This window comes from Macrobrachium rosenbergii, chromosome 3, assembly GCF_040412425.1.
Source record: "Macrobrachium rosenbergii isolate ZJJX-2024 chromosome 3, ASM4041242v1, whole genome shotgun sequence".
Classification (NCBI taxonomy): Eukaryota; Metazoa; Arthropoda; class Malacostraca; order Decapoda; family Palaemonidae; genus Macrobrachium; species Macrobrachium rosenbergii.
Genome location: NC_089743.1, coordinates 76,217,471 through 76,242,589, shown reverse-complemented (window position 1 = coordinate 76,242,589; position 25,119 = coordinate 76,217,471). Strand labels below are relative to the sequence as shown.

At 37.5% G+C, this 25,119-nt stretch overlaps 1 protein-coding gene across 2 annotated transcripts in view; it reads left to right on the top strand.

Moving 5' to 3' along the window:
* LOC136825907 (polycystin family receptor for egg jelly-like) overlaps positions 1-25,119 on the top strand; it is a 237,431-nt gene that overhangs the window by 204,148 nt on the left and 8,164 nt on the right. For both annotated transcript variants that reach the window (XM_067082800.1, XM_067082799.1), the window contains exon 29: positions 21,075-21,314. In XM_067082800.1, the coding sequence (XP_066938901.1) occupies positions 21,075-21,314 (240 nt within the window). The remainder of the gene's footprint in view (positions 1-21,074; positions 21,315-25,119) is intronic.

Here is a 25,119-nt window from a genome sequence, read left to right as displayed (position 1 = left end):
AGCAACTCTGCTTATAATCCTGGACTAAATTATTCAATATTTAAATCATATCCCCAACTGGTGATACCGTGCCCATGGAGGTGCTGCAATTATTATTATTAATAAATCTCTACACTCCACAATACAATTAAATACAACACTACAAGCTGTCGCCATTTCAGTCATTTTGAAAATAGGATAACAATCTGCTCCTTATACCTTCCACTAGACCTTGCTTTTAACATTGGAGATATTCAGTCGTTAATTGACCAACTCTCCAGCTCCTTTACTTCTGCTAGGTGATTTTTATTACCCACAACCCCCTTTGGGAAGTCAGTTTTAGATAGTAAAGGGAAATTAATCAAGACCTTATTGACAGGAATGATGTTACCCTATATAATAATGGGTCAATGACTTTCCACAACATTCACGATAATCAATTCTCTGCACTGGACCTTAGTATCTCTTCAACTAGTATTCACCTGATTTTAATTGGTCTGTGTAGAAGATTTAAATGGAAGTGATCACTTCTCGATCCATTTGAAATATGCTCTGAATGCTCCATCTGAAGTTTTACCTAAGTGGAAGGTAGAGGATGCAGACTGGGATAAATTCAGTAAAGGGTGTCAATCTAGATAAGGGTTTGAGTCCTTTCATTCTCATCCAGATGCCTATGATTTTTTATTGAATCTACTTTGAAGAGTGCTGAAGGCTCGATTCCAAAAACAAAGGCAAACCTCGTAGACCTGCAGTTCCTGGTGGAATAAGACATGTGGTATTCTGAGAAAAAGTGACTAGAAATGCCATATTTACAAAACAAATGGCTCCCCTCAGTCTAAATTAATCTACAAACGTGCTTTTAGCCAAGTACAGCGGGCTTTCTATAAAGAAAGCCAAAGAGAATGTTAGCTTTACTATATTAATGGAATAAACTCAAGACCCACTAAGAGTGGTGTGGCACAAAATAAGGAAACTGGGTGGAAAATTTTGTTGCGTCACCATTACCCTCATTAAAAATAAATGACACTCTAATTACAGAGCCCACTGAAGTTGCTAATGAGCTAGAAAACATTTTTCTAAAGTTTCCAGCCTAACAATTATTCTCCAGAATTTCAAAGAATTAGAATTCTGAAATGTGTCTGAAGTTTGATTCAGGAAAATCTGAACCATACAACTACAAATTTCCCCTAAGAGAACTTCGTGAGGCGCCTCAAGTGAATCCAGTTCCAGGTGAGGATACAATCATATATGAAATGCTGAAACACCTCCCAGATGATGCCAAAAATATTTACTGAAGATTATAAACAAAATATATGAAACTGGAATTTTACCCAAGGACTGAAAATATCCATAATTGTCCCTATTAAAAGCCTAATAAAGATGCTTTCCAAGCCACCAGCTATAGACTAATAGCTCTTACCAGCTGTGTATGTAAGCTGATGGAGAAAATGATAAATACTAGACTAGTTTGGCACCTGGAAACCAAAGAATTACTATCATCATTTTCAATTTGGTTTCAGAAAAACCACTCCACCCTTGATCCCCTGCTGAGGCTGACCAACCGAATCCAGCAAGGATTCACCAAACAGTGTCAGACCATTGGCATATTTTGACTTGGAGAAAGCATATGACACTGCCTGGAGAATTGGCATCATGAAACAATTGCACCAAGATGGGCGTATGTGGAGAATGATCAGGTTTATATATTCCTTTTAACAGACAGACTCTTTGTAGAATGGGAAACCCTTCTCCTAACCTTATGCAGGAGGAAGGAGTTCCCCACACGTTTTAAGTGTAACACTCTTTTCAGTGGCAATAAACAGTGTGGTTGAAAAAATTTCACACCCCTGTTAAATGCTCGTTTTTTTGTCGATGACCTTTGCAATATACTGCACAGGATATGATTCTGTCTGTATGTAAACATTTGCAAAGGTCTATTAATGCTATTACTAAGGGGGCTGATGAGCAAATGGTTTCAAATTCCTCTTCCAAAAACAGTTGCAGTAAGATTCATTAGGTGTCATGCGTGTGGAAGAGGTTCCCACACCCTAGTTTAAAAAGTCATCCTTCCTTATTGAGAGTGATGTTAGAATTTCTGGGGATGACTATTGACCATAAATTAACATGGGCTAGCCACATAAATGCCCTAAAGTTGTGTTAAACAATATGAATATTTTAAAGGTTGTTTCTGGATTTAGTTGGGGGCTGATAAAGAAATCCCTGTGAGGCTATATGACTCTCTCTGTCGATCTAAGCTAGACTATGGCTGTCAGATTTATTCCTCAGCCTGTAAAACCAAGCTAAAGAACTGGATGTTGTACACAACATGGAGTTCAGAATATCAGGGCTTTTGAACTTCGCCTGTTGAAAGCATATATGTCAACACAGATCACACCCTCGATCTCGGGATCTAAGAAGGCAAGAGCTAGGGTTGCGATACATGGCTAGAATGAAAAGTGCTCCCAAAATCCCTCCTTTCCAAGCACTAAAGGAAACAGACTCTCAAGAAGTTTTTGGTACAAGAGCTTCTAAACTATTCCAAATTGACTGAATGAGGATGTTAGGAATAATCACCTTAAATCCCAGAAAGTCCTGGAAGTAGAATATCCTGTAAATCCCTCCATGGCTTATCCCAGAAGCATCAGTATGTAAGAAACTGTTTAACAAAAGGACTGCACTGTAGAAGAGATAAGGGAAAATTCTTAGAGCACGATGTTACCCATACTACTTTACAAAGATCTATACAGATGGATCAAAGTCAGATAGTGTGGTGTTGGTTGCGCTGTTATCCTTGGTGATACAGCGTACACAGCTAAAGTACCTGACTCTGCATCAGTATTTTTGCCAGATTAACAGCCGTAGTGTCTGCCTAGATTTAGTTTTTCAAAGTAGTGACTCAATTTTGTCACATACCAGACTCTTAGCACCTTTAGCTATTAAAATTCTATAAGCTTTCATCCATTAATTCAAAAAGTTCAGGAGTGGCTTTTTCGTATATATTGTCGATGTAAATCAGATCTCTTTCTGTTGGGTCCTTCTCGTGGGGATTATGGAAACGAGATGGCAGACAGGGAAGCGAAGGTGCTAGTATTTTATCAGAAACCTCTTTCAGAAAAGTGCCTCATACAGACTTAAAAGATCGCATTAGATCTTATGTTTTAAGTAAATGGCAAGAAAGGTGGACTTCTCTTCTTGCCAATAATAAGAAATATAGAAATAGTCATTCCAGCTTGACAGACGAACAGAGGTTATTTTAACCAGATTAAAAGGATTAGGCACACTCATCTAACCCATCAGTTTATTTTGAAGGAAGCAGCCCTCCAGAGTGTGCTTTGTGATGAAACACTAACAGTGGAGCACATTCTGGGTGGTCTGCCCCCAGAGATTCCAAAGAGAGAGATATTTTCAGGGTAAATCCTGTCTGATATTTTGAGATGAAGCAGATATTTCTGCTATCATCTCTTTTAAGTGTATTAAAATTTTAACAATATTTAATTTTATTTAATATATTTATTACATCGTGTAGAATTTTAATGACATTAAATTTTTTATGTATATATCACATCATTCATTAAACTTCATACCCTTATTTATTGGTCACATCACTTCATTTTATTTATTAACCATTTCCTTCATGAATTCATAACTTTAACATAATCTATTTTCTCTCCATTACGGCGCTGAATGGCCTTGTTGGCCCCAGTGCCTGGGCTTTTGCCCTAAATATCATACATCCATCCATCCATCACTGCTTGCAAATATTTATCACCTTCTAATTAAAACCAGATATTAATTCTAGAGCCTCACCTTCCAATAGGCCCTTCAGATAAGAAAACTGTACAGTATATTCTCAAAATCAGTACGTTGGTGTACTGATACTTCATAAAGTTCCCAAAATGAATTCCATTCTGTTACATCATCAACCATCGAAATGTTTGAGATCTAGTTTGGGTAACTTCACAGTAGCTTTAACAGGCAATATTGGTGCACAAGCTTCACCCTTTACAGCTAGAAGACTCGTGATAGAGGAATTTAGTGTATGAATTTCAGTGCCTACCTTTAGGCTATATTCAGCTTTGTCACGTTAAGTGATGGTTTTGCGGGAACTGCTGGTTCCCCGCTCGTTCCCTTTTGTGGATTGCTGCCTCCTTACCTTCAAGTTTTTTTTGTTTTGATGTTCTCGTCGGTGAGCTGCCGTTTTTTCTTTCAGTCGGGTCTGGTAGGGCAGCGGAGTAGCGGCAGATGGCAGCAGCAGCAGGCAGTTTTTTGGAGTCGCGTTGGTCGAGTTTTTGAGCAACAAATTGAGCACGCCACGGAAGTGGAGCACGTCAGAGGTGGAGTGTGACCATGAGTAGTCGTGTGACCACGAGCTGCTCATCTTTTACGACAGCGTGAGGCTGTCCGACGCTCCATCGGGTTTTCTGGTTGGTGGGTTTTGTCCCTGGTGCACAGCTGAGGGCTGTCTTGGTGCCCTGGCGGAGGACGTATGTTTTTTTTCTCTGCCTGCTGTTGTTTATTTTTGCCTTTTTTTTTAAAGCTACTTTTTGTTTATTTTAACTTGATTTTGTTGAGTGCCGCCTTTTGGTTTTCTTGTACCATGGTTTTATCTTTTTACCAGACCTGACTCACTTGCCCAAATACTTTATAACTAATTTTGTAAATAAATTAATATTAAACATTTATTGTTTTGTTGTTTTCTCCTCCCTTTGTTTGTTGCATCTGCCGTCAGTCATGAAACAGCCCGTCCTGAGTATTATTAAGAACCTGCATAACGCACTCCACTGGTCTTGCTGCTTGATTCATAATTTGTGCAGGTTGTCCTACAGGATCTGTTAGATCCAATATTTCGTTATCCACCTGGATTTTCTGCAAATATTCCTTCAAGGAATCTCAATGAAGAAATACTGTTGATATCACCTGCATCATTAGTGGTTTCCAACCTCTTTGACCAGTTAGTTATCACAGACTTAAACCCCGTCTCCTCTTCAATTCTTCTAGGTCCAGACATCTTAGCCTATAATTTTACCAACACCAAATACAAGTTCTTAATTACTAAAAGCAACTGCCAGCTCAGAAAAATATGTATACCGTGTTAGCAAATATAATATTTAAAAGTTGGCCACACTTCTTCAGATCAGTCAGTGGTAGATCACTACCAGTTATATATATGTGCCCTTATTGACCAATTCTGGATCTTCATCATCTACACCAATATCGTTTCCTCTGATGAACAGGATAATGATATCTGGGGCATAAGCTGTCAATTTGGTCACTAGCACAGGATCCAGAAGGTTATTGCACACTGCTCCTGATTTCTCAAAAGTGCGATAATACAAGGGCTGTTTTAGTCTCACATCACTTTTACTAAAGCACCCTGTCATAAAATGATTGAGATGTTTTACATGAGAATGTCCTATCACAGCAACCTTTTGCTCTATGCGAAATACATCTGGATAGGCCATAGCCATAGTATCAACTTTATTCAAAGTACAATGATCCCAAAAATAAAGAAAGGAAGGTTCAAATTTCCACCAAGTTACTATCAAGCTTCAGCTAGGCTAGGCAATGGTTGACCAAGTTAATCCTACTATTCCATTTCAGGCTAGGCTAACACGTGACATTCTAAAATGGCTGCCACCATCAGCTGGTCACGTCTCTATCTTTATCACCATATATCACAACGATCCTCAAAATTTCATAAACATCACTGAAATCCTTGTCATGGCACCATTTTTATTCCAGCTCACTCAGAATAAGTATAGCATTTCAAATTGTCAGTGTTATCGTATAGCCTACACGATCCGAAATACACTGACCCAAATCGTAGCCTAAGTCTTACGCTACGACACCCAGGTTACTTCGTTTCTATGCTAATTCAAATTATGATTATATCAATACATTGCGTTGTGTATATTAACTAAACTTAACATTATGAACTTACTATTGGCGCATTCAGTGTTCCTAGCTTGTTGTACACTAGTTAGATTGATGTGACACAATCTCTATTTCACGACCACTCATCCAAAGCACACAAGAAATTATCGCATTTAGATATGCATACCTCTAAAGGAATTTTCCTAATTGTACTAAGATGAATAGGAATACTTAAGTGGATTTTGTGACACCAACATTATGGCTGCATTGTTGAGTCCCACTAGCTCGAACCACTCTGTATCAAAAGTTATGAAGAGGCTATCTTCGGCCATCTTGACTGCACCAAACCTTTTGACTAACTATGGACAAAACAACCAATACCAGTAGTTAAGCAATATTATACATGAAACAGTTAAAACAACACCCTTCATTACTAAATACAAACAACAAAACATAATATCCTTCTTCTACACAATACGCATTTCCATTTTACGTAAATTTAAAGAGAACATAAAACTATACTACAACTTATGGAAAGTACAATAGTAGCCCTTCGTTAATGTAGTCAGTGTTGAGCTTCAGACTGTCACTCGATGGGCCGGAGTTCAATTCCCGGGCTGATGAAGAGTTAGAGGAATTTATTTTTGGTGATAGAAATTCATTTCTTGCTATAATGGTTCGGATTCCACAATAGGCTGTAGGTCCGTTGCTAAGTAACCAGTTGGTTCTTAGCCACATAAAATAAGTCTAATCCTTCGGGCCAGCCCTAGGAGAGCTGTTAATCAGCTCAGTGGTCTGGTAAAACTAAGGTATACTTAACTTTTAACAATCTCTCTTGTCGAAGTTTCGACAAATGTAGTAAGGATCATACTTGCATAGAGTGTCAGAATTGGGAGGATAAAAAATGGAAAACCTTAAAATCTCATCTAGAAAAACTTGAAAGAGATAGAAAGAGGAAGGCAGCCCTTAGTGCTGAGAATAGGACCAGTACAGATTCTACTGCTTTTGCTAATGTAGGGGATGATAGAGCTGTTACTCCTCTAATTCCTCCTGTTTCTCCCATTCTTAGTCCTCCTATGTTACTGTCTACTCCTGTTCCAGGTTCCCATGATTCCACTCTCCACACCATTACCAGCCTCGAATCAAGGTTTGATCAGAAGTATTATCCAGTACCGTTATGGAGATGGGGTCTGCTATTAGATCTCTGATGGAGAAAAATGTGAATCATGACAGTGCAGTGAGAAGTGACAGTGTTGTGAATGTTGAGGAGGTGGCTGTCCGTCCCACCAGTGCTCCTAGACGAAGGTCCCTGTCCCACTCCCCCGCACCAGGGAGAAGACATGCCAGAGGTACAAGGGAGGCTGTCGAGCCTGTCGTTCATTCCCGGGCTTCAACTAAGTGCCATTGGAAAGGCATTCCAGTGCATCAGCTTTCCTCAGATTCGGAAGCTTCCAGCCTGGAGAAGAAGCGCCCGTATTGCTACCCTGCTTCATCGTGCCTGCTCCAGAGACGTGGATCTTGGCAATACCTCTCCTCTGGGGTCAAGAGGTACAGGGAGGTTAGTGCAACCTTCCTGCAGCTTTCAGGACCAGTCTGCTTCTCCAACTCGCCCCCATCATTCATTGGGAGACAGTCCTGAGCGCTATAAGCGTCCAAAGCGCCTGACTTCTTCCGAGTGCCAGCGACGCGGCTCGCATAAACTTCCGCTTTTGAGCGCCTGGTGCCAACTCCCAAGCTTCCAGTGCAACAGCTGAGCACCCAGCCACTTCTTCCGGGTGCTAAGCACCATTCTCTCATCAGCCGCCGTCACCATCGGCTCAAGAAGATTCGTTAGCCCCATTCCAGCGTCAATTGATGGAGCTTATAGTTTTTTTTTTTAAGAAAACCCCCTTCAGTTCTCGAAACCAAAGACAGGCATTTGTCTGCTATCTCTTCAGAGGAGGAAGAGATTGTCAGGATACGGTCCTCTCTTCAGCATACTTGTCTCTTGCGATTTATCCTGGATAGCTTTCCAGATTTCTTTGTTCCTGCTGCTCCAACTTCAACAGCTTCTACCTTCCTCATGAGGAAGCAGTCATCTGAGGGTCCCACGTTACCCAAACTAGTTCTTTCCTCCTCGAGGAAGGCTCTCTGAGAGGTACATGACTGGCTGGCCTCTAAGAGAGCAGTGCCAAGCAACATTTGCTTTTCCACCCAGCAAGTTAATGAAGATGAGGTACTCATTCTACACTACTGGGGAAGTTCCTTCCTTGGGAATCTCTGCCTCCTCCCAGGGGGACTCCTCCAGTCTAGTGGATTTGGCTTGTAGAGCAGCCTTTTCTATGGCCAAGATAATGTTTTCCTCCCCTGAACTTGATCACCTTATCAGGAACATTTTTAAGATATACAAGATTTTTAGTTTTCTCGATTGGGCCATTGGGGTGCTAGCAAGAATGATCTGGGGCTGCCCAGATCTTGCTGAAGACTGCCTCTGATTGGCTGAAAGTTCTTTCGTCCGCCGATAGGGCAGTTAGAGACAGCTCTTCAGAACTTGCCTCTATCTTTTCAATGGGTGTGCTAAAAAAGAGGGAGCTTTGGTGTTCTTTCACCTGGAAAGGAGTCTCGCCAACACAGAAGTCAGCTCTACTTTTCGCTCCTTTAGATAAGTCTCGCGTCTTTCCTCAAGTCACAGTGAAGGAGATTCTTTTAGACTTGCAGAAGTCTACCACCGACCTGTTAACATAGCCCACCAGGCATCTGAGGGAGTCTGTGCCTTCCAAGTTGAGATTGTTCTCCCCCTTACAGCCTCAGCCCTTTCGTGGGGGGAAGACAAAAACCCAGACTAGACCCAGCTCAAACTTGAGACCTCCTATGAAGTCCATTAAGAAGTCTTCCTTCAAGACTAAACCCAAGAAATGAGAAGTTAGTCCTCTGCGCCCAAGTAGAAGCCAGTCTTCTACTTTTTTGGAAGGAATGGGAGTGCAGAGGATTGGAAGCTCTCTTGAGAGCTACGCCATTCCTTTCTTGAAAGCTCCTCCCTTAGTAACGTTGCCAATCACCTTGACAGCATATTCAGAAGGTTACGTGAAGTTTTTGGCCCTCTCTCAGAAAGTCAAATCCCTGATCATCATTTTTCTGTCGCCCAAAAGACAACTGCCTTCAGACTGTCAGTCAGTTCCTTGCACTTCCTTCCTGCTTGGCAGTGCAGTGGATGAGTCTCCTAGGGACCCTTGCATTGGTAGAGCAGTGTGTGAGATTAGGCAGACTGCATGTGAGCCCCTTCAGTTTTCTCTGAAAGAGAACTGATGCAGAAAGACCCAACCAGACTCTTTCATCTTCCCAGTTATGATGGAAATCAAAGAGGATCTCCAGTGGTGGTGGTCTTGCGAAGAAAGACTTCACGAAGGGAAGTCTCTTCTTCCAGTGAGGCCCAACCTTGAGTTTTATTCAGACGCCTCCGACCTAGGCTGGGGTGCTCTCCTGGATGGCCTGAAAGCAGGGGCGTCATTTGGGGGGGGCAGTTGCCCCCCCCAAGCTCAAAAAATTATAATTTTCCAATATTCTTGATGATTTCAAATTCAAACGTGTCATCATTTTAACAACACTTTAGATTTTTTTTTCTTTCTTTTTTTACTATAATAATTATTTTCAATATATGGAAAAGGCTATTCTTAGGGTTTCTTAGCAATCAATGAAAATTGTTTAATGGAATTAAATTCTATGATAAGTAGACTAAGTTACAGCATACTAGGCTACATTTAAGGTACATTATTGAATTTATTTTCATTAGTAGCCAATGAAAAATATTTGATGGAGTTAGTTTTTATGATTGTCCATGAAATATATAGACTAGTATATAGTCTAAGATACTATAATAAAAGATATAATATTTTCATTAATGGACACTGGGGTGACTGGACAGGGCCATAGTCAGGATATCTCAGCAGCCAATGAAATGTAAATTTTGATGGAATTAATTTTCACGTTTAACTGTCTGTCCACGAGATATACAGATGTTCACAGCCAAACTATTCTGGAGTATTCTATACTATAAGTATCAAACGATATTGTTCTTCCAAATACAACAAAAAGTCTAAATTTTCTTTACAACAACTAATCCATTTTCATTATTCATAATCAGTAACATCACTAGGTAGTTATCATGCCTAAGAGATTAGTTTGCATTACGATCAGCTGACTTGGTTTGAGTACCATACGGTAACAGTACAGGTTCAAATCATGTTCACGCCTGCGGCCTCAGTAGCCCTAAGATAAGCTACGGACGCAGTCTCTTGTCTCGACTCTTATGTGATTGTGTCGATTCGTCTTACAACCGTCTTTAAAATCTGTGCTTAGATTCGGGTAAATATTTAGATATAATTTTAGTAATTGCTAACTATATATGACTTTAGTAAAAAAAATATTTATTTATGTTTGGGAACTATACAATATGTTTATGCAAACATATGATACATTTGTATGATCTGTCTGTGTGCCTAGGTCTACATGATAGGCTAACGTATATTTATGCTTGCTTTGTTAGGACTGGGTTCATTGATACAGCTGATCATGAAACGTTCAGAATCACAGCAGACCATTACAGGGTTTTTTACTAAGAAAAAGAAAGAAGATGAGCTAGATGAAAAACATTTGGAACTTGAAATAGTAACAGAAAAAACTAAACATGAACATGAGAAATTTGCAGATATTGATCAGGAGTCCTCCACATCACGGTAAGTAAACTCAATTAGACAACCAATATATTATTTTTCATGGTTAGCAGCCATGGGATAAGCTCCGAGCTTTGGCTGAGGGAGTCAAAATTGATAAAGCCTTCGGTAACTTCAATTATTCATAAATTAGACATTACCTTGATTTCCAATGAAACAATGTGAGGGGCAGGGGGGGTGACTGGGGGAGGATTGCTAAAGTATATTCTTAAAGATTTTCTGATAAAATTATATATTACGTATTTGTCATTAATGAATCATAAATTTTATAGTGCATGAAATATATTTAACTCTTGATTTGATACCGCACCCAAAACTGTTTAGATTAAAACTGACTCGTTGTATAGATTATCTACATTATCATATTCACTGTATCTCTAAACATTACAGCCAATGTTTTCTTTGTTTTGTTACAGTGATGATATTCGTCCAAAAATTCAATCTCCTGTCTGTGAATTTGAACATGACAAGAACATCCCCCTAGATATTAGCTCATCAAGATATGAAAATCCAATACAACCTAAACTTAGTATATTTCCTCTAACAAATAAGAGGAGATTTAATGTAGGATTCTATAAACGATTTGAATGGATTGAATATTCTAAATCAGAGGATAGCGTCTATTGTTTTGCTTGTAGACATTTTGCAGGTAATATGCAAAGGAAAGGTGAGATCCTTGGTAAACGAACATTTATTGATGTGGGTTTTAGAAAATGGAAGGATTCCTCGAGTTATTAGAAAAACATTCTCAAAGTGATAGACATGCTAATGCTATGAGTGGATGGTTGAACTTAAAAGGTAGTTGAGTAAAAAGACAGTTCAATCAAAGATAAACTTGACGCTAACAGGTCAAAGGAAGTGGAGGCTAACAGAGAACATGTGAAATGTTTGCTACGTGTCACAAGTTTGTTAGGTAGGCAGGGTTTAGCATTCCGAGGCCATGATGAATCAGAAACTTGATAATAGAGGAAACTTTAGTGAAATACTAGATATGTTAGCAGACTCTAATGAGATTTTGCGCAAGAAGATGAAATCAAGGTACGGCCACTATACATCTCCTGAGTATCAAAATGACCTAATACAAGTGTTTGGGAACAAAGTTCTTACAACTGTATCTACACAAATTAAGAAAGCCAAGTATTTTGCAATATTAGTGGATGAAACAAAAGATCGATCAAGAAAAGAACAATTATGCTTGATAATCAGGTTTTTTGATGGTGAAAAAATCCAGGAAAGGTGTTGCGGCACCTATCATATGCAACAGCTTGATGCTGAATCCCTTGCAAATTTTATTCTGAAGAAGTTGGATGAATTAGGATTAGAGCTGTCTAACTGCATTGCACAATGCTATGATGGGGCAAGCGTTATGAGTGGATGGGCTTCAGGAGTTCAGGCTCGTGTAGCAGAGAAGGTGCCCCATGCCATATACATTCATTGCTATGCACACAGGCTCAATTTAGTACTCATTGATTGTGTGAAGAATCTCGATGAATTAGCAAATTTTTCTCAACCATACAAACTTTATATAACTTTATCTCAAATAGCAACTCAAGACATGAGCTTTTGTTAAATCCCAAAAAGAGCTTGGATTACAGGTATTAGAATTAGAAAGAACAGTTGCAACTAGATGGTTCTATTGGTACAGGAGTATTTACAAAATTCGTGTTCGATATGAAGCTATTCTTGCAGTATTGGATTCTATCCGAATCAACCAATGAAGCTTCTTTGGAAGCATCTGGGTTAAAGTTAAGAATGGAGTCTTGGAGATTTATATTTTGTTTATTTGTTGCAGAGAAATTGTTCATACAAACAAACTGTTTGTCAGAGCAACTTCAAGAGAAAGGTATATCTATTGTTAGGACTGTTGATCTGATCAGATCTACGAAGACAAATTTAGCTAATATGAGAGCTGACAGTGAATATGATAAGTTGTATGATGAGGCACAAGAGTTTGCTAGAAAACTTGGAATTCATGTACCAGAAGTAAGTGCCACAGTGGGAATAAGCCGCAGTAAGAGGATACAACAAACATCAAACAGGCTGAAAGAGTACCTCACAACCAGTACACTTGGGAAACGACAAGAGCAATTAACATCTTCGCAGAACATCAATCTAAAACAATATTTAAAGACAGAGTTGTATTTGCAAGTAATTGATAGGTGCACTGCTGAATTTGACCGTAGGTTTACTAGTAACATTGATTTATTTCAGTCTCTTTCTGCATTTGATTGCCAATCAAAGCAGTTCTTTGACGAGAATAAACTAAATATCTTTGCAAATCACTATAGTGCACACATTGATACATTCCTCTTAGTTTCACAAATTAATTCGGCAAAGGTGTTCTTACAACAAAAAGAAACAAGAGGACCTAATCGAGGTGTACACCGCTTTGAATTCTTTACCAATTGCTTTTTCTGAGTTGCTTGCTATCCTTAGAATCTTGTTAACCATTCCAGTCACTACTGCTAGTAATGAAAGGTTTTTCTGTATTAAACAATGTAAAAAATTATTTATAACAACAACTGGGGATAGCCGTCTATCTTCGTTGTTGTTGATGGCCACAGAAAAAATATGGTTAAATCATTTGATTTAGAAGAATTAGTGAATGATTTTGGTCACATGAAACACCGCAGGTACCCATTGGAATAATTCTTAATAGAACTGCAATTTTTGAGCTTTAATATTTCTCGACATCACATTACTACTTGAATTTCATAATCATAATATAATAATTTCCTTAAAAATACTTGTGATTGGTTTATGATTTTCATTAATGCCTAGAATTGCCAGCTAGAAATAATAGTACATTTAAGACTTATGGTGTAAGTTTATATATTTTCATAAAAATTTAAGAATGTAAAGAATAATTATATATACTCATATTTTCTTATCAAGTGTGCAACTATAATAATACAAATATATTACTTGTCAACAGTATTTTACTTTATTTTCTGCCTAGTCATTTTGTTGATGTTTACACAAAATATATCAGTGATGAGGAGATGAATAAATAGTAGTTGAGTTGGAATATATATATATATATATATATATATATATATATATATATATATATATATATATATATATATATATATATACATATATATATATATATATATATATGTATATGTATATATATATATATATATATATATATATATATATATATATATATATATATATATATATATATATATATATACATATATATATACATATATATATATATATATATATATATATATATATATATATGTATATGTATGTATATATATATATATATATATATATATATATATATATATATATATATATATATATATATATATATATATATATATATATATATATATATATATATATATATATATATATATATAACTTTTTATAAGATACCTTGCTCATGTGGCTTCAGAAAGCCCATAGAAATACTTTTAAGTAAGAATTCCTTTAAAATATAAATTTTCTTTGGTGATAATACAGTTTCCCACCCAACTTCAGTCTGTTTAAGTCTGCTTGCTCTTGCCCCCCCCAAGGAAAATCTGAAATGACGCCCCTGCCTGAAAGTCTCTGGAACATGGACAACATTGCAATGGAAGTCTCACATCAATGTGAAGGAACTGAGAGCAGTTCACATGTGCCTTCAGTCCTTCTCGGATCTAGTCTGCGGCAAGAAGATAGTAGTGCATGCGGACAACACCACTGCACTTTCTTACATTCGCAAGCAGGGGACACTCATTCCTTCTCTCTGTACGAGACGGCGAGGGATCTCCTTCTGTGGGCAGAGGAGAATCAAGTCACTCTTATTACCCGGTTCATTCAAGGGAGAATGGACATTATTGTGGATGAACTAAGCCGCCTCAGACAGGTCCTTCCGACCAAATGGACCTCTGTTAGTCTGTGATGATCTGTGGAGACTGTGGGGCAGGCCCACAGTAGATCTGTTCACAACGTCGAGAAATCACCGTCTTCCACTCTTTTGCTCTCCGGTCCTGGATCCTCGAGCATGGGCGACGGATGCCATGCTTCTGGACTGGATGGGCTTTGTATGCCTTCCTTCTCTTCGGGATGGTCAGGGAGGTAATCAACAAGTTGTCAACACATCAGGAGCCAAATCAGATCTGGGAATGGTTCCCAGATCTGATTCGGCTCCTGGTGGATTATCCAAGACTCTTTCCACAAAAACAGTTGCTGCTCAGACAACCCCACTTCCCCAGATTCCACCAAGGGTTGTCCGCTCTGGCCCTGACAGGCTTCAGACTGTCAGGTGCCTCATCAGAGCAAAAGGCTTTTCACGACAGGCTGCAGAGGCGATTGTGAGATGCAGATGAATGTCTTCTATAAAGCTCTACCAATCCAAATGGGCAGTCTTCAGAGGTTGGTGCAGCCGCAATAGCGTCTCTTCTTCTGAGACATCTATAAGTCAAATAGCTGATTTTTTAATATTCCTGAAGTCTGTCAGGAAATTATCAACTTCTACCATCAAAGGGTATAGGTCGATACTCAGCTCAGTTTTCAAACACAGAGGAATGGATCTGTCTTATAATCAAGACATCGAGGACTTAATCAAATCCTTTGATTGACTAAGAAAGAAAGTTCTTCCAGCGTCTCTTGAAACGTAGACGTTGTACTGAAATGGCTTTCAGGTCGTCAGTTCAAACCTCTCCATTCTGTCTCACTCAGGAATCTCACCAAGAAGACTCTCTTTTTAGTGGCTGGTGCTACTGCCAAGTGTATCAGTGAGTTACATGCGATAGACAAGAGAGTAGGTTTTGCACAAGGGGACACAGTCTGCTCACTTGCTCTTGGTTTCCTCGCTAAAAATGAGGACCCTTCCAAGCCCTGGCCTCAATCCTTCGTTATCAAGAATTTTATGGATGTCTAAGGACCTGAGGAAGAAGAAAGACTTCTCTGTTCAGTGAGGTGTTTCAGGTATTACCTTCACAGGATAGAAAAGATTAAAGGACTTTTTGAACAACCTTTGGTGTTCTGTAAGAAGCCGGGTTCCTCTGCTCTCAAAAAATGCCATTTCCTTTTTTCTGAGAGAGTTGATATCAGAAGCCCACTCACAGATCTAGGAAGAACCCTTTCTTTTAGTTAAAGGTTAAGGCTCATGAAATTAGGGCAGTTGCAACTTCCCTGGCATTTAGACATAACTTGTCCCTATCTCTCTCTCTCTGTGATCTTGCACTCGACGTTCTGGAGATGCAAATCCATCTTCGCCTCACACTACCTCAAGGACGTAGAGACCGTGTTTGAAAATTGTAACACTTTAGGACCTTTATCCGTGGCTGGCATGGTGTTGGGAGAGGAAGCATAGGGAACTGTCTGTTCCTTTGCTATCCACTTGCCTTGACTTAAGGTTTTGAGTCTATGGGGAGCCTGGGGGTACTTTGTACCTGGAGTACCAACCAGTTTCATTTTTTAATGGTTTGGGTTATGGTTTTAATGCTGTGGTGTAGGTGATAGTGTTGTTCTTTTGTATTCTGGTCTGTGCCCAGGAAAGGGCATCTTTTAAACATTGTCAGCATACAATGTACTTCCTCTGCTTCAAAGTTCCCACTAATGTAGGGGGGACCCTTGGCTATACTACCACGCCCACTACAGGTTGAGAGAAGCGCTGACCAGAGGCAGTACCTACCTGCAGCAGCTCTCTCAACAGGTAAGGAAACAACAAAAATTTATTTAATGTTAGCGACCTTTCTATTTCAAACTCATTACTTACTTAATGCTCTGGAGTAGAATATGTCCATGCTCTATCCTGCCTCCTAACAGTGTGGAATCAGCTTTTTATGATAAAATAAATTTTTATATATACTTACCAAATAATTACATGATTGGAACCCACCCTCCTCCCCTTGCATGGACTAATATTAGAGCATGAACGAATTGAACTGTCTGCTAAATTGTTCCTTTGAGTCCCAGATAATGGACAGGACCTTGTCACCTACACACAAACAATAGAAGCGCCGCCATGCAAATTTTGAATTTTTAAGCTGCCGTAGGTTAGGAACCAATAGCTATCTATGTAATTACTTGGTAAGTATATATAAAACTTTATTTTATCGTAAAAATGTCATTTTTAGTTCCTTTGTGCTTGTATGAAGATTTATTGCAATCAGTGTTATTACAGATACCTAATTAAATAGTGATATATAAGAAACCTCAATTTAAGTAATAGAATAAAATGTAGAAAATGGTAAACGAAGTTGAGCATCAAAAAATTATCGTAACATTCTCATTCATGGAAAAATTTTGCTGATACTGTTTCCCCGTATTACATAAAATTATTTGGTGATCTACTTTAATAAAATTTTATTTATTGACAGAAACTTTTTCATTTGCTGTAGAAACAGTGACTTTGATTAGTGTAGTTTTATACAATGATTCTAATGGCAGTACCAAGTCTGTGAACACAATGCTCCCCTTCATAGAATAATCCTTACATATCCATTTATTTTTATAAGCTTATTTTCACAGTCCCAAGCTGTACTTGGTTCCTTTTCTTCTCTTTTTCATCTCTCATCGCTAGCCTTGATTTTTATCAGTTTTTATGTTTTAGGCAAACATGTTACGGTTAACTTATGTATTTTTTAGGTGATTTTATTCATCTTTATCCATTGTAATTGATCTACTCTCTTAAACATATTTGTATTGACGAGATATTTTTTGCCTTTGTATAAGTGATTGGACAACCTTAATGCTTCAGATTAAGGGCTCAGCTAAATGTATCCCAAATAGTATGTATAATCCTCTGCATATAAACTTAACTTTTGACTAAGGGCTAGCCTCCACCATGCCACGGTGATTTTAAGTAATTTTTAGGGGGGCATTTTGTCTTTGAAGGGATTCCACTGTGTGTTATTCACAAAAGGAGTACTTTTTTATGCTTTTCTAAGTTGTTTGTCATGATTTGTTATCTTGGTTTTTCATGTTATGTTCAAGGATTTTGTAGGGTCATTCTTTCCTTTATGTGGCACTTTAGACAGGAGGTTTTGTATGATTATAAAATAACTTTTATGATTATTGCTCACTGTTCTACCCATTTAGGGACAAGAAGGGCTTGGTTGGTTTTGAATAATTTGGTTTGTGAAGCCTCTCTGTCACACATTGTGTAAAGTGGGGTTCTGTAGTGGTAATGGCCAATAGCTTTATACCAGGTGTGATTAAAACATAAAGTAAATTAAAAGATATGTGAAATTTATTCACAATTGGAACTTATAAAGTTCAGTCGAAAATGCAATGCATTACTACCCTAATACTACTATTCTTCATGCATTTTGATATATTTTTTATTTATTTATCTGTTAATTTATTTTTTCTTTTTTAATAAGTATCTCTTCTTTCTGGATATAACTTTACTTCCTCTTACTTCTTCCTAATGAACACCATATTCTTTGAAAGCTTGAATTGCAAGTCAGTGGCCCCTGTGGGCTTATTCCATATGAATAGGTTTCATCTGCTGTACTGAATAATAAATAATAATAATATGATGTAACTCTCCAATTATCATCAGTGCCACTTGAACCCTGCCAGTTCAGCAATTATCAAATTGGAAAAAAGAGAAACTGATATGGTTTTATTTTCAGAAAAGAATTTGTTGGTTTTGCCACTCAGGCATACCTTTTTATATAGGATGCTACAGATTTGTGGGGCCCCACTTTTTTGTTGCAGACCTCAATCAGTCCCCAGAATGACAGGAACATTTGTACATTACCCAGTTCCTTGGTAGAAGTGAACTCTCTGTGGCTCATAATCGTGAGAGAAGCAGAAAGTTATGAGCCCTAAATTGCAATATAAAATTTGACCTGTTACCTTATAAATGAAATCCTGTAATAAGGTTAATTAAGATTGATACAGTACATAAGAGGATAACGTAATAGCCTGTACACCATGTATGAGAAAATCATGTAATTTACTTTTTTCCATGATGCTTTTCAAGTCAGCATTACCTTTTTTTTAAGGAACCCACTCTAGGTACTGATGATATTTCATGTGAAGTAATTAGATATGTTCCAGAAAAGGCAAAATAAGTTGTTCTAATATAGGTGATTGTTGAAAGTACTACCGTTGCAAAAATTGTTAAAGACTGGGTGTTTGTGTGAAAATATAGGCCAGTTGCTTTAATCTTTTTCCCTTTTTGTAAAATGTGGAAATGATGACTAGATAAGGTTTTGTGACATGTAGAGGTTAACAACTATGTTAAATTTCTTCAAATAATTAGCCATAAACGTACATTCTGCAACTTTATAACAAAGTAACATCATGTCAGCCCTCTAATATTAAATATTTTAGCTTCTTATTCTTCTTCTTCATCATCATCTTCTCCTTCTCTGCATATCCAAAGTCAGAAGTACTGTTTTTGATGAGCCCTTTCCAGGTGTTTCTAAAACTCACTGATAGCTCATTTCATCATTTGTTCAGGCAGATGTTTTACAGCCCTTCCTGAGTCAGACCTCCTTTATTTGAGCTTAGGAAAGGTAAAAAAAAAGCTTTTGTTCAAATAGAATCACCTTTATCCACATACAAGAAAAATGCCAAGGAGTTTGGCAGGGATTCTTAGTACATGTACTGCTTTTGCATTGATATTAGAGGTACTATGGTACTGTATTCAAAAGATTATTCATGAGGATTTAATTTATTTGTTATATGTAGAACCTTAATTTGTTGGTTCCTCAGTAGTGCCTATGCAACAGCTTCAACTTTTTGATAAACTTTCAAAATTTGGAGAAGTACATGTCAAGGATCTAATTTGTAAAAATGCTATATGTCTGTATTTGTTGGATAAGGACCATTCAGTCAGGTACTCAAGTGGACAAGTCTGTTTAGAGACTAAAATCAGATTGCTCATGTTGCTCTCGCTAGGCTTATTTAAAGGCAAATGTAAAAGACTTCTGAAAAGTTTTGTTTCATACCTGCTGGGGCACTGATTCATTGCAAATGTCCAGACTGAGATTGTATGAGGCATAGCACAGTGGTGAATGCTGGTGAGATGATTTTGGTCCTCAGCCATGATTCTTGCAAGATATTCCTCCAACTCATGTGGTGAGGAAAGCTCTCCAACTCTTCCTCTGAGACCAGAGATTCTTTTCACAGACATACCCATTCACCGCTAAGGAGGTACACCTACCAGATCGACAAACAATAGGAATTTTGTATGCAACAAAGAGCAGCATATGCCTATGGGTCTGAATTGGGCCAAACTTGAATAAACATATCCCCAATTCCACAGAGATTGGCAGACCCTTGGATGTAATGACCACTCCATAGGCTGAACTTGTCCTCCCTGAGCCATGCCAATTAATGTAAATTTTCATGATGAATTTTATTATTTGGATACTTACCTACTGTTGAGTAGACCCTGCCCAACCTCCACAAGTTAGTGGGCTGTCATAGAAATTCTGACGTGTGAAAATATCTGAAACCCTCCTGGTGGAGAACATGTAAACTAGACAGTCTTTTGGGTCAGCCATGCAATTTTAATCTTTTGTTTGAATGCTGTCTCGCCTATTGGCACTGAGATATAAGCTCTTTAACAGTAGGTAAGTATCCATAATGAAATAAAAACAAAGGCACTGTGTTTTTCAGTTCAAATGCTGGCAAACAGAACCATATCTTTAGATCTTTGTTTTTTTAAACAATCAGTGCATAAAATACGTGAATACATGATAATTGCCTCAATATTATTTTTTTACTCATATTACTGTACTGTTAATGTTATTGCTGTTGCTTCAGGACTATCCAAGCATATATTTATGCTAAACTTATAACTGCATTTTTAAAGTGTAATGTAAAATTTATATTAACCTAGCCATGATGAGCAAAAATAATATTTCATGGAAGCAGTTCACCAATATAATTCTGCTTGTAAGCTTGTCAGACCTAAGAGAGGGGATATATATTGAAAGGGGATGAATAATTTAACCTAAGATTGAGTAGCCAACCAAAAGTAAAATAGTCTGGCTGTTGTGCAAACAAAAATGGAGGACATCAAGAGTTCACTTACAGCAAAGCTGCTGGCTACTAACCTAATAAAGGTAACATAATGCAGTCGTGTGAGGTTATTCTAGTACTAAGACATTTTTCATAGAAGGGTTCCAAAATATAAGATAGTTCCAAAATATTGCGTAGATGTACATGTACAATAAATACTTTTAAAAATTCTGTAGTCTGCATGTGTACCTGGTTATGATTGCTTTCTCTGAAAAAGCTGTCTGATTTAGTGTCAAAAGTGTTTGTGGAAGGAGTAAGATAGTGGAGTGAAAAGGCCATTATTGCAATTCAAGTTTACAGAAAGAATGAAATTCATTGAAGAGACATGTGAATGATGAGGTTACAACTGATACTGAACAAATCCATATTCCTGTAGGAGGCTGGAGATTGCTTCCTTGTCACACTGCTTACAGGTTAGATCCAGGATATGAGTAAATAAAGATAAAATTAAGGTGGGTGTATAAGTTTGTGAAATAATAAAATATGTTTAGTTTCATTCAGATTTACTTCACTTTCCAGGTAACAGATGTTGCTGGAGTGGATCCCAGAAACCCATATGTTGCAACATTGGCAGCCACACTAAAGAAGAGGAGGGAAATGCTCTTTGTTCTACGAGACATTGGAACTTACTGCCTGTTCCTACTTATTTTAGCTCTGATGACCTATGGAAGGACAGATCCAAATGCATTCTTAATGCAACAGCAGTTGTACAACTCATTCATTAAAACTAACGATCCAGACTTGAGTTTCGATTCTCAGGTATGATTACATTACTATTAAGCACATATAACTACGTATGGTATTTCTAGTCAGTGGTCTGTTTCAAGTACTTAATAATCTCGATTTTTAAATAAGTACTAATAGTTGCAAATTAAAACATTTGTGATATACCGAATGTAAAATCTTCATATTTTTTTGTCATTAATAGCTCACTTAAGCCATTGAGCGATACAAGTAAAGGGATAATTTTTGTCTGCAGCTAACTTTTTATTACATTTTAATGAATGAATGAATAATTGACTCCATCAAGCATTATTAGTCTTAGTGTTGTGCAACTTTGTTGCCTAAATCAGAGCAAATGATTATTGCCCCAATTTTAAATCATCTACCTTTAGAGTGCTTTCCTACAAAGATTGGGGCAATACCTATGTAGGTAGAATCTCCATTTTGAATGGCAAGGTAAGTCCTGAAGTGGGGAATGGAACCCCATTCTCTATCCCTAACTGCCGTTTCTTTTCCGTAAGCCATTAACGAAATAGCCATACACGAGACAGTGGTTCTAGGTAATTTGACTCCCGATAATTTGACTCCGGTATTTTGACTCCCGGTATTTTGACTCCCGGTAATTTGACTCCCGGTCATTTTGATTCCCAGTAATTTCACTCCCACTTTTTCCTTTCTTTTTTCGTTGAATATACTTTTAATCTTTCTTGTTTAGTTCAAAAAATAAAGTTTTTTTTTTTTTAAGAAAAACAAGTAGATACATATTAACTAAAAATGAAAGAAAAACGAATAATACTAAAAGCCATGTTAACATCTTTTATTAATACAAAGCATGTATGTAATATCTAAAATGGATAAAATGTAATCATACCAAAGTATGAGATAAGACTATATACAAAATTGAAACCATAAAAAATTTAAAAATTCAATAATGATGCAGGTTATGAGCTATTGCTCTCAAGAATACCAGTTTATTTTGGTCGCTGTATCGCTCAATGATTATCTGCAGTCGCTTGTTTATATCTTTATACTGGCTGACCAACCCGGCACTGCCCGGGAAAATTCTTAATGGCAAATGGTAAATCTCTCTCTCTCTCTCTCTCTCTCTCTCTCTCTCTCCTGTTAAGATATTTGCTTCAGTTACATTGTCCAACATTTTTGAAATTTTATATTTCACCCCTTCTTACCCCCCATTCCCAATGGGGCTGAATTTGGACTTAAAGGACATCAGGAGTGTCACTATTCATCTTAGCCACCTTGAAAACTATGAATTGGACACTAATATCGTCATTTTCGGTTATTTTTACGTCACCCCCTTCCCACCCCCACCCCCTTTGGTGCCAGTGATGTCCTACCTCACAGTAGTCTTTTTCAAGATAGTAAGCCATATGTATACCAAGTTTGGTTGGAATTGCTCAATGTGTGTTAGAATTGTGCTGGAACATACACATACATACATACATTTTATATATATATATATATATATATATATATATATATATATATATATATATATATATATATATATATATATATATATATATATATATATATATATACAGTAGAACCCCGGTCCTCGACTGTACTAGAACTCGAAATAATCGGATTTCAACACGAAATGTTGAGTAAATTTTGCGTCGGAGTTCAAACAACAAACCGGAATCCGACCCGATGAATCATATGATGTTTGTAGAAAAAGAGTTTCGGGCGGCTGCCGCTAGTTGGCGTTGTTGGTGGCGTTCTTCCCATGCTTATTTAAAAGCATTTAAAGCCCACACATGCTGCTGCTGCTGCTGTTGAAAAACAAGCCATATTATCACATGAAATTAATAATACAGTATTTATAAACCGAATTACTGTATGTCTGTTATCATAAAATTAAGAAAAATTTCCGAAATTACGTCGGAACTCGGCAGCCTGTGGCAGATATAAACAAACCAGAGCGCCGCTGCCGAGTTCCGACGTAATTTCGGAAATTTTTCTTAATTTTATGATAACAGACATACAGTAATTCGGTTTATAAATACTGTATTATTAATTTCATGTGATAATATGGCTTGTTTTTCAATGTTATCATTATTAACAACAGTTTTCATGTGTACCTGTTACAGTACATTCTGGTAGTGCCTATAAGGCTACTTAGCCTAGCCTATGGCTCTCGTTATATCATCGGTAATATGGCCGCATTGGTCATAGAGCCAACTTTTTTTGATACAGTATGCATTTAAAAATGTAAAAGTGCTTCTGATACGGTAAGTTATTCAACTTTGAACCTATTTAATTGTAATTTGTGTAAAGTTTTTTGTATAAAAAGGCAAGGTTGGGGTAATGACTGGTGGTCAGGAATGGATTAATCCATTTTCAGTTATTTCTTATGGGGAGAAATTAACTCAGAATTCGATTAAAATCGAATCTCGACTCTTCTTCTGGAACGAATTAGCGTCGAGAACCAAGGTTCTACTGTATATATATGTGTGTGTGTGTTGTGTGTGTTTACTGGTCACTTTTACCAGTCACATATGTAATTCTAATAGCCACAATGCCCTCTTAACTTCTCGAATTCTTAGCACTTTTTTGGATATGCTTGTAACTACAAAGCCATAAGATCAACGCAAAGAAAGTGAAGATTTTGATGCCGGTCAGGAAACGAACCAGCGTCACGATAATCACAAAGGGGGTGACGTTGCCAATCTGACCCACGAGAAGGATAAAGTCTATTACCTCGCGTATATACATATACCTGTCATTTTCAGATATATTTATTAGAGCTGGAATAGACCCATCCTCACCATTGTAGCCAAGTGGGCAATCGTTTTTATTGCTTTTTAGGCTGAAATATATATGTAGAATCTACTGGTCACTTTTTACCTGACACATATGTAATTCTAATAGCCACAATGCCCTCTTAACTTCTCGAATTCTTCGTGCTTTTTTGGATATGCTTGTAACTACAAAGCCGTAAAATCCAAACGCAAGAAATTGAAGAGACCGGGCATCAAAGTCTCTTCAATTTTTGGGCTACGATGGTGAGGATGGGTCTATTCCAGCTCTAATAAATATATCTGAAAACGACAGGTATATGTATGTACGAGAGGTAATAGACTTTTATCCTTCTCGTGGTCAGGTTGGCAACGTCACCTCCTTGTGATTATCGTGACGCGGGTTCGTTTCCCGTGACCGGGCATCGAAATCTCTTCAATTTCTTGCGTTTGGATCTTGCGGCTTTTTAGTTACAAGCATATTAAAAAAAGCGCGAAGAATTCGAGAAGTTAAGAGGGCATTGTGCCTATTAGAGTTACATATGTGTCTGGTAAAAAGTGACCAGTAGATTCTACATATATATTTCAGCCTAAAAAAGTAATAAAAACGATTGCCCACTTGGCTACGATGGTGAGGATGGGTCTATTCCAGCTCTAATAAATACAGTATATCTGAAAACGACAGGTATATGTATGTACGAGAGGTAACAGGCTTTTATCCTTCTCGTGGTCAGGTCGGCAACGTCATCTCCTTGTAATTATCGTGACGCAGGTTCGTTTCCCGTGACCAGGCATCAAAGTCTCTTCAATTTCTTCCTTTTGGATCTTGCGGCTTTTTAGTTAAAAGCATATTCAAAAAAGTGCGAAGAATTTGAGAAGTTAAGAGGGCATTTTGGCTATTAGAATTACATATGTGTCTGGTAAAAAGTGACCAGTAGATTCTACATATATATTTCAGCCTAAAAAGCAATAAAAACGATTGCCCACTTGGCTACAATGGTGAGGATGGGTCTATTCCAGCTCTAATAAATATATCTGAAAACGACAGGTATATGTATGCACGAGAGGTAATAGACTTTTAT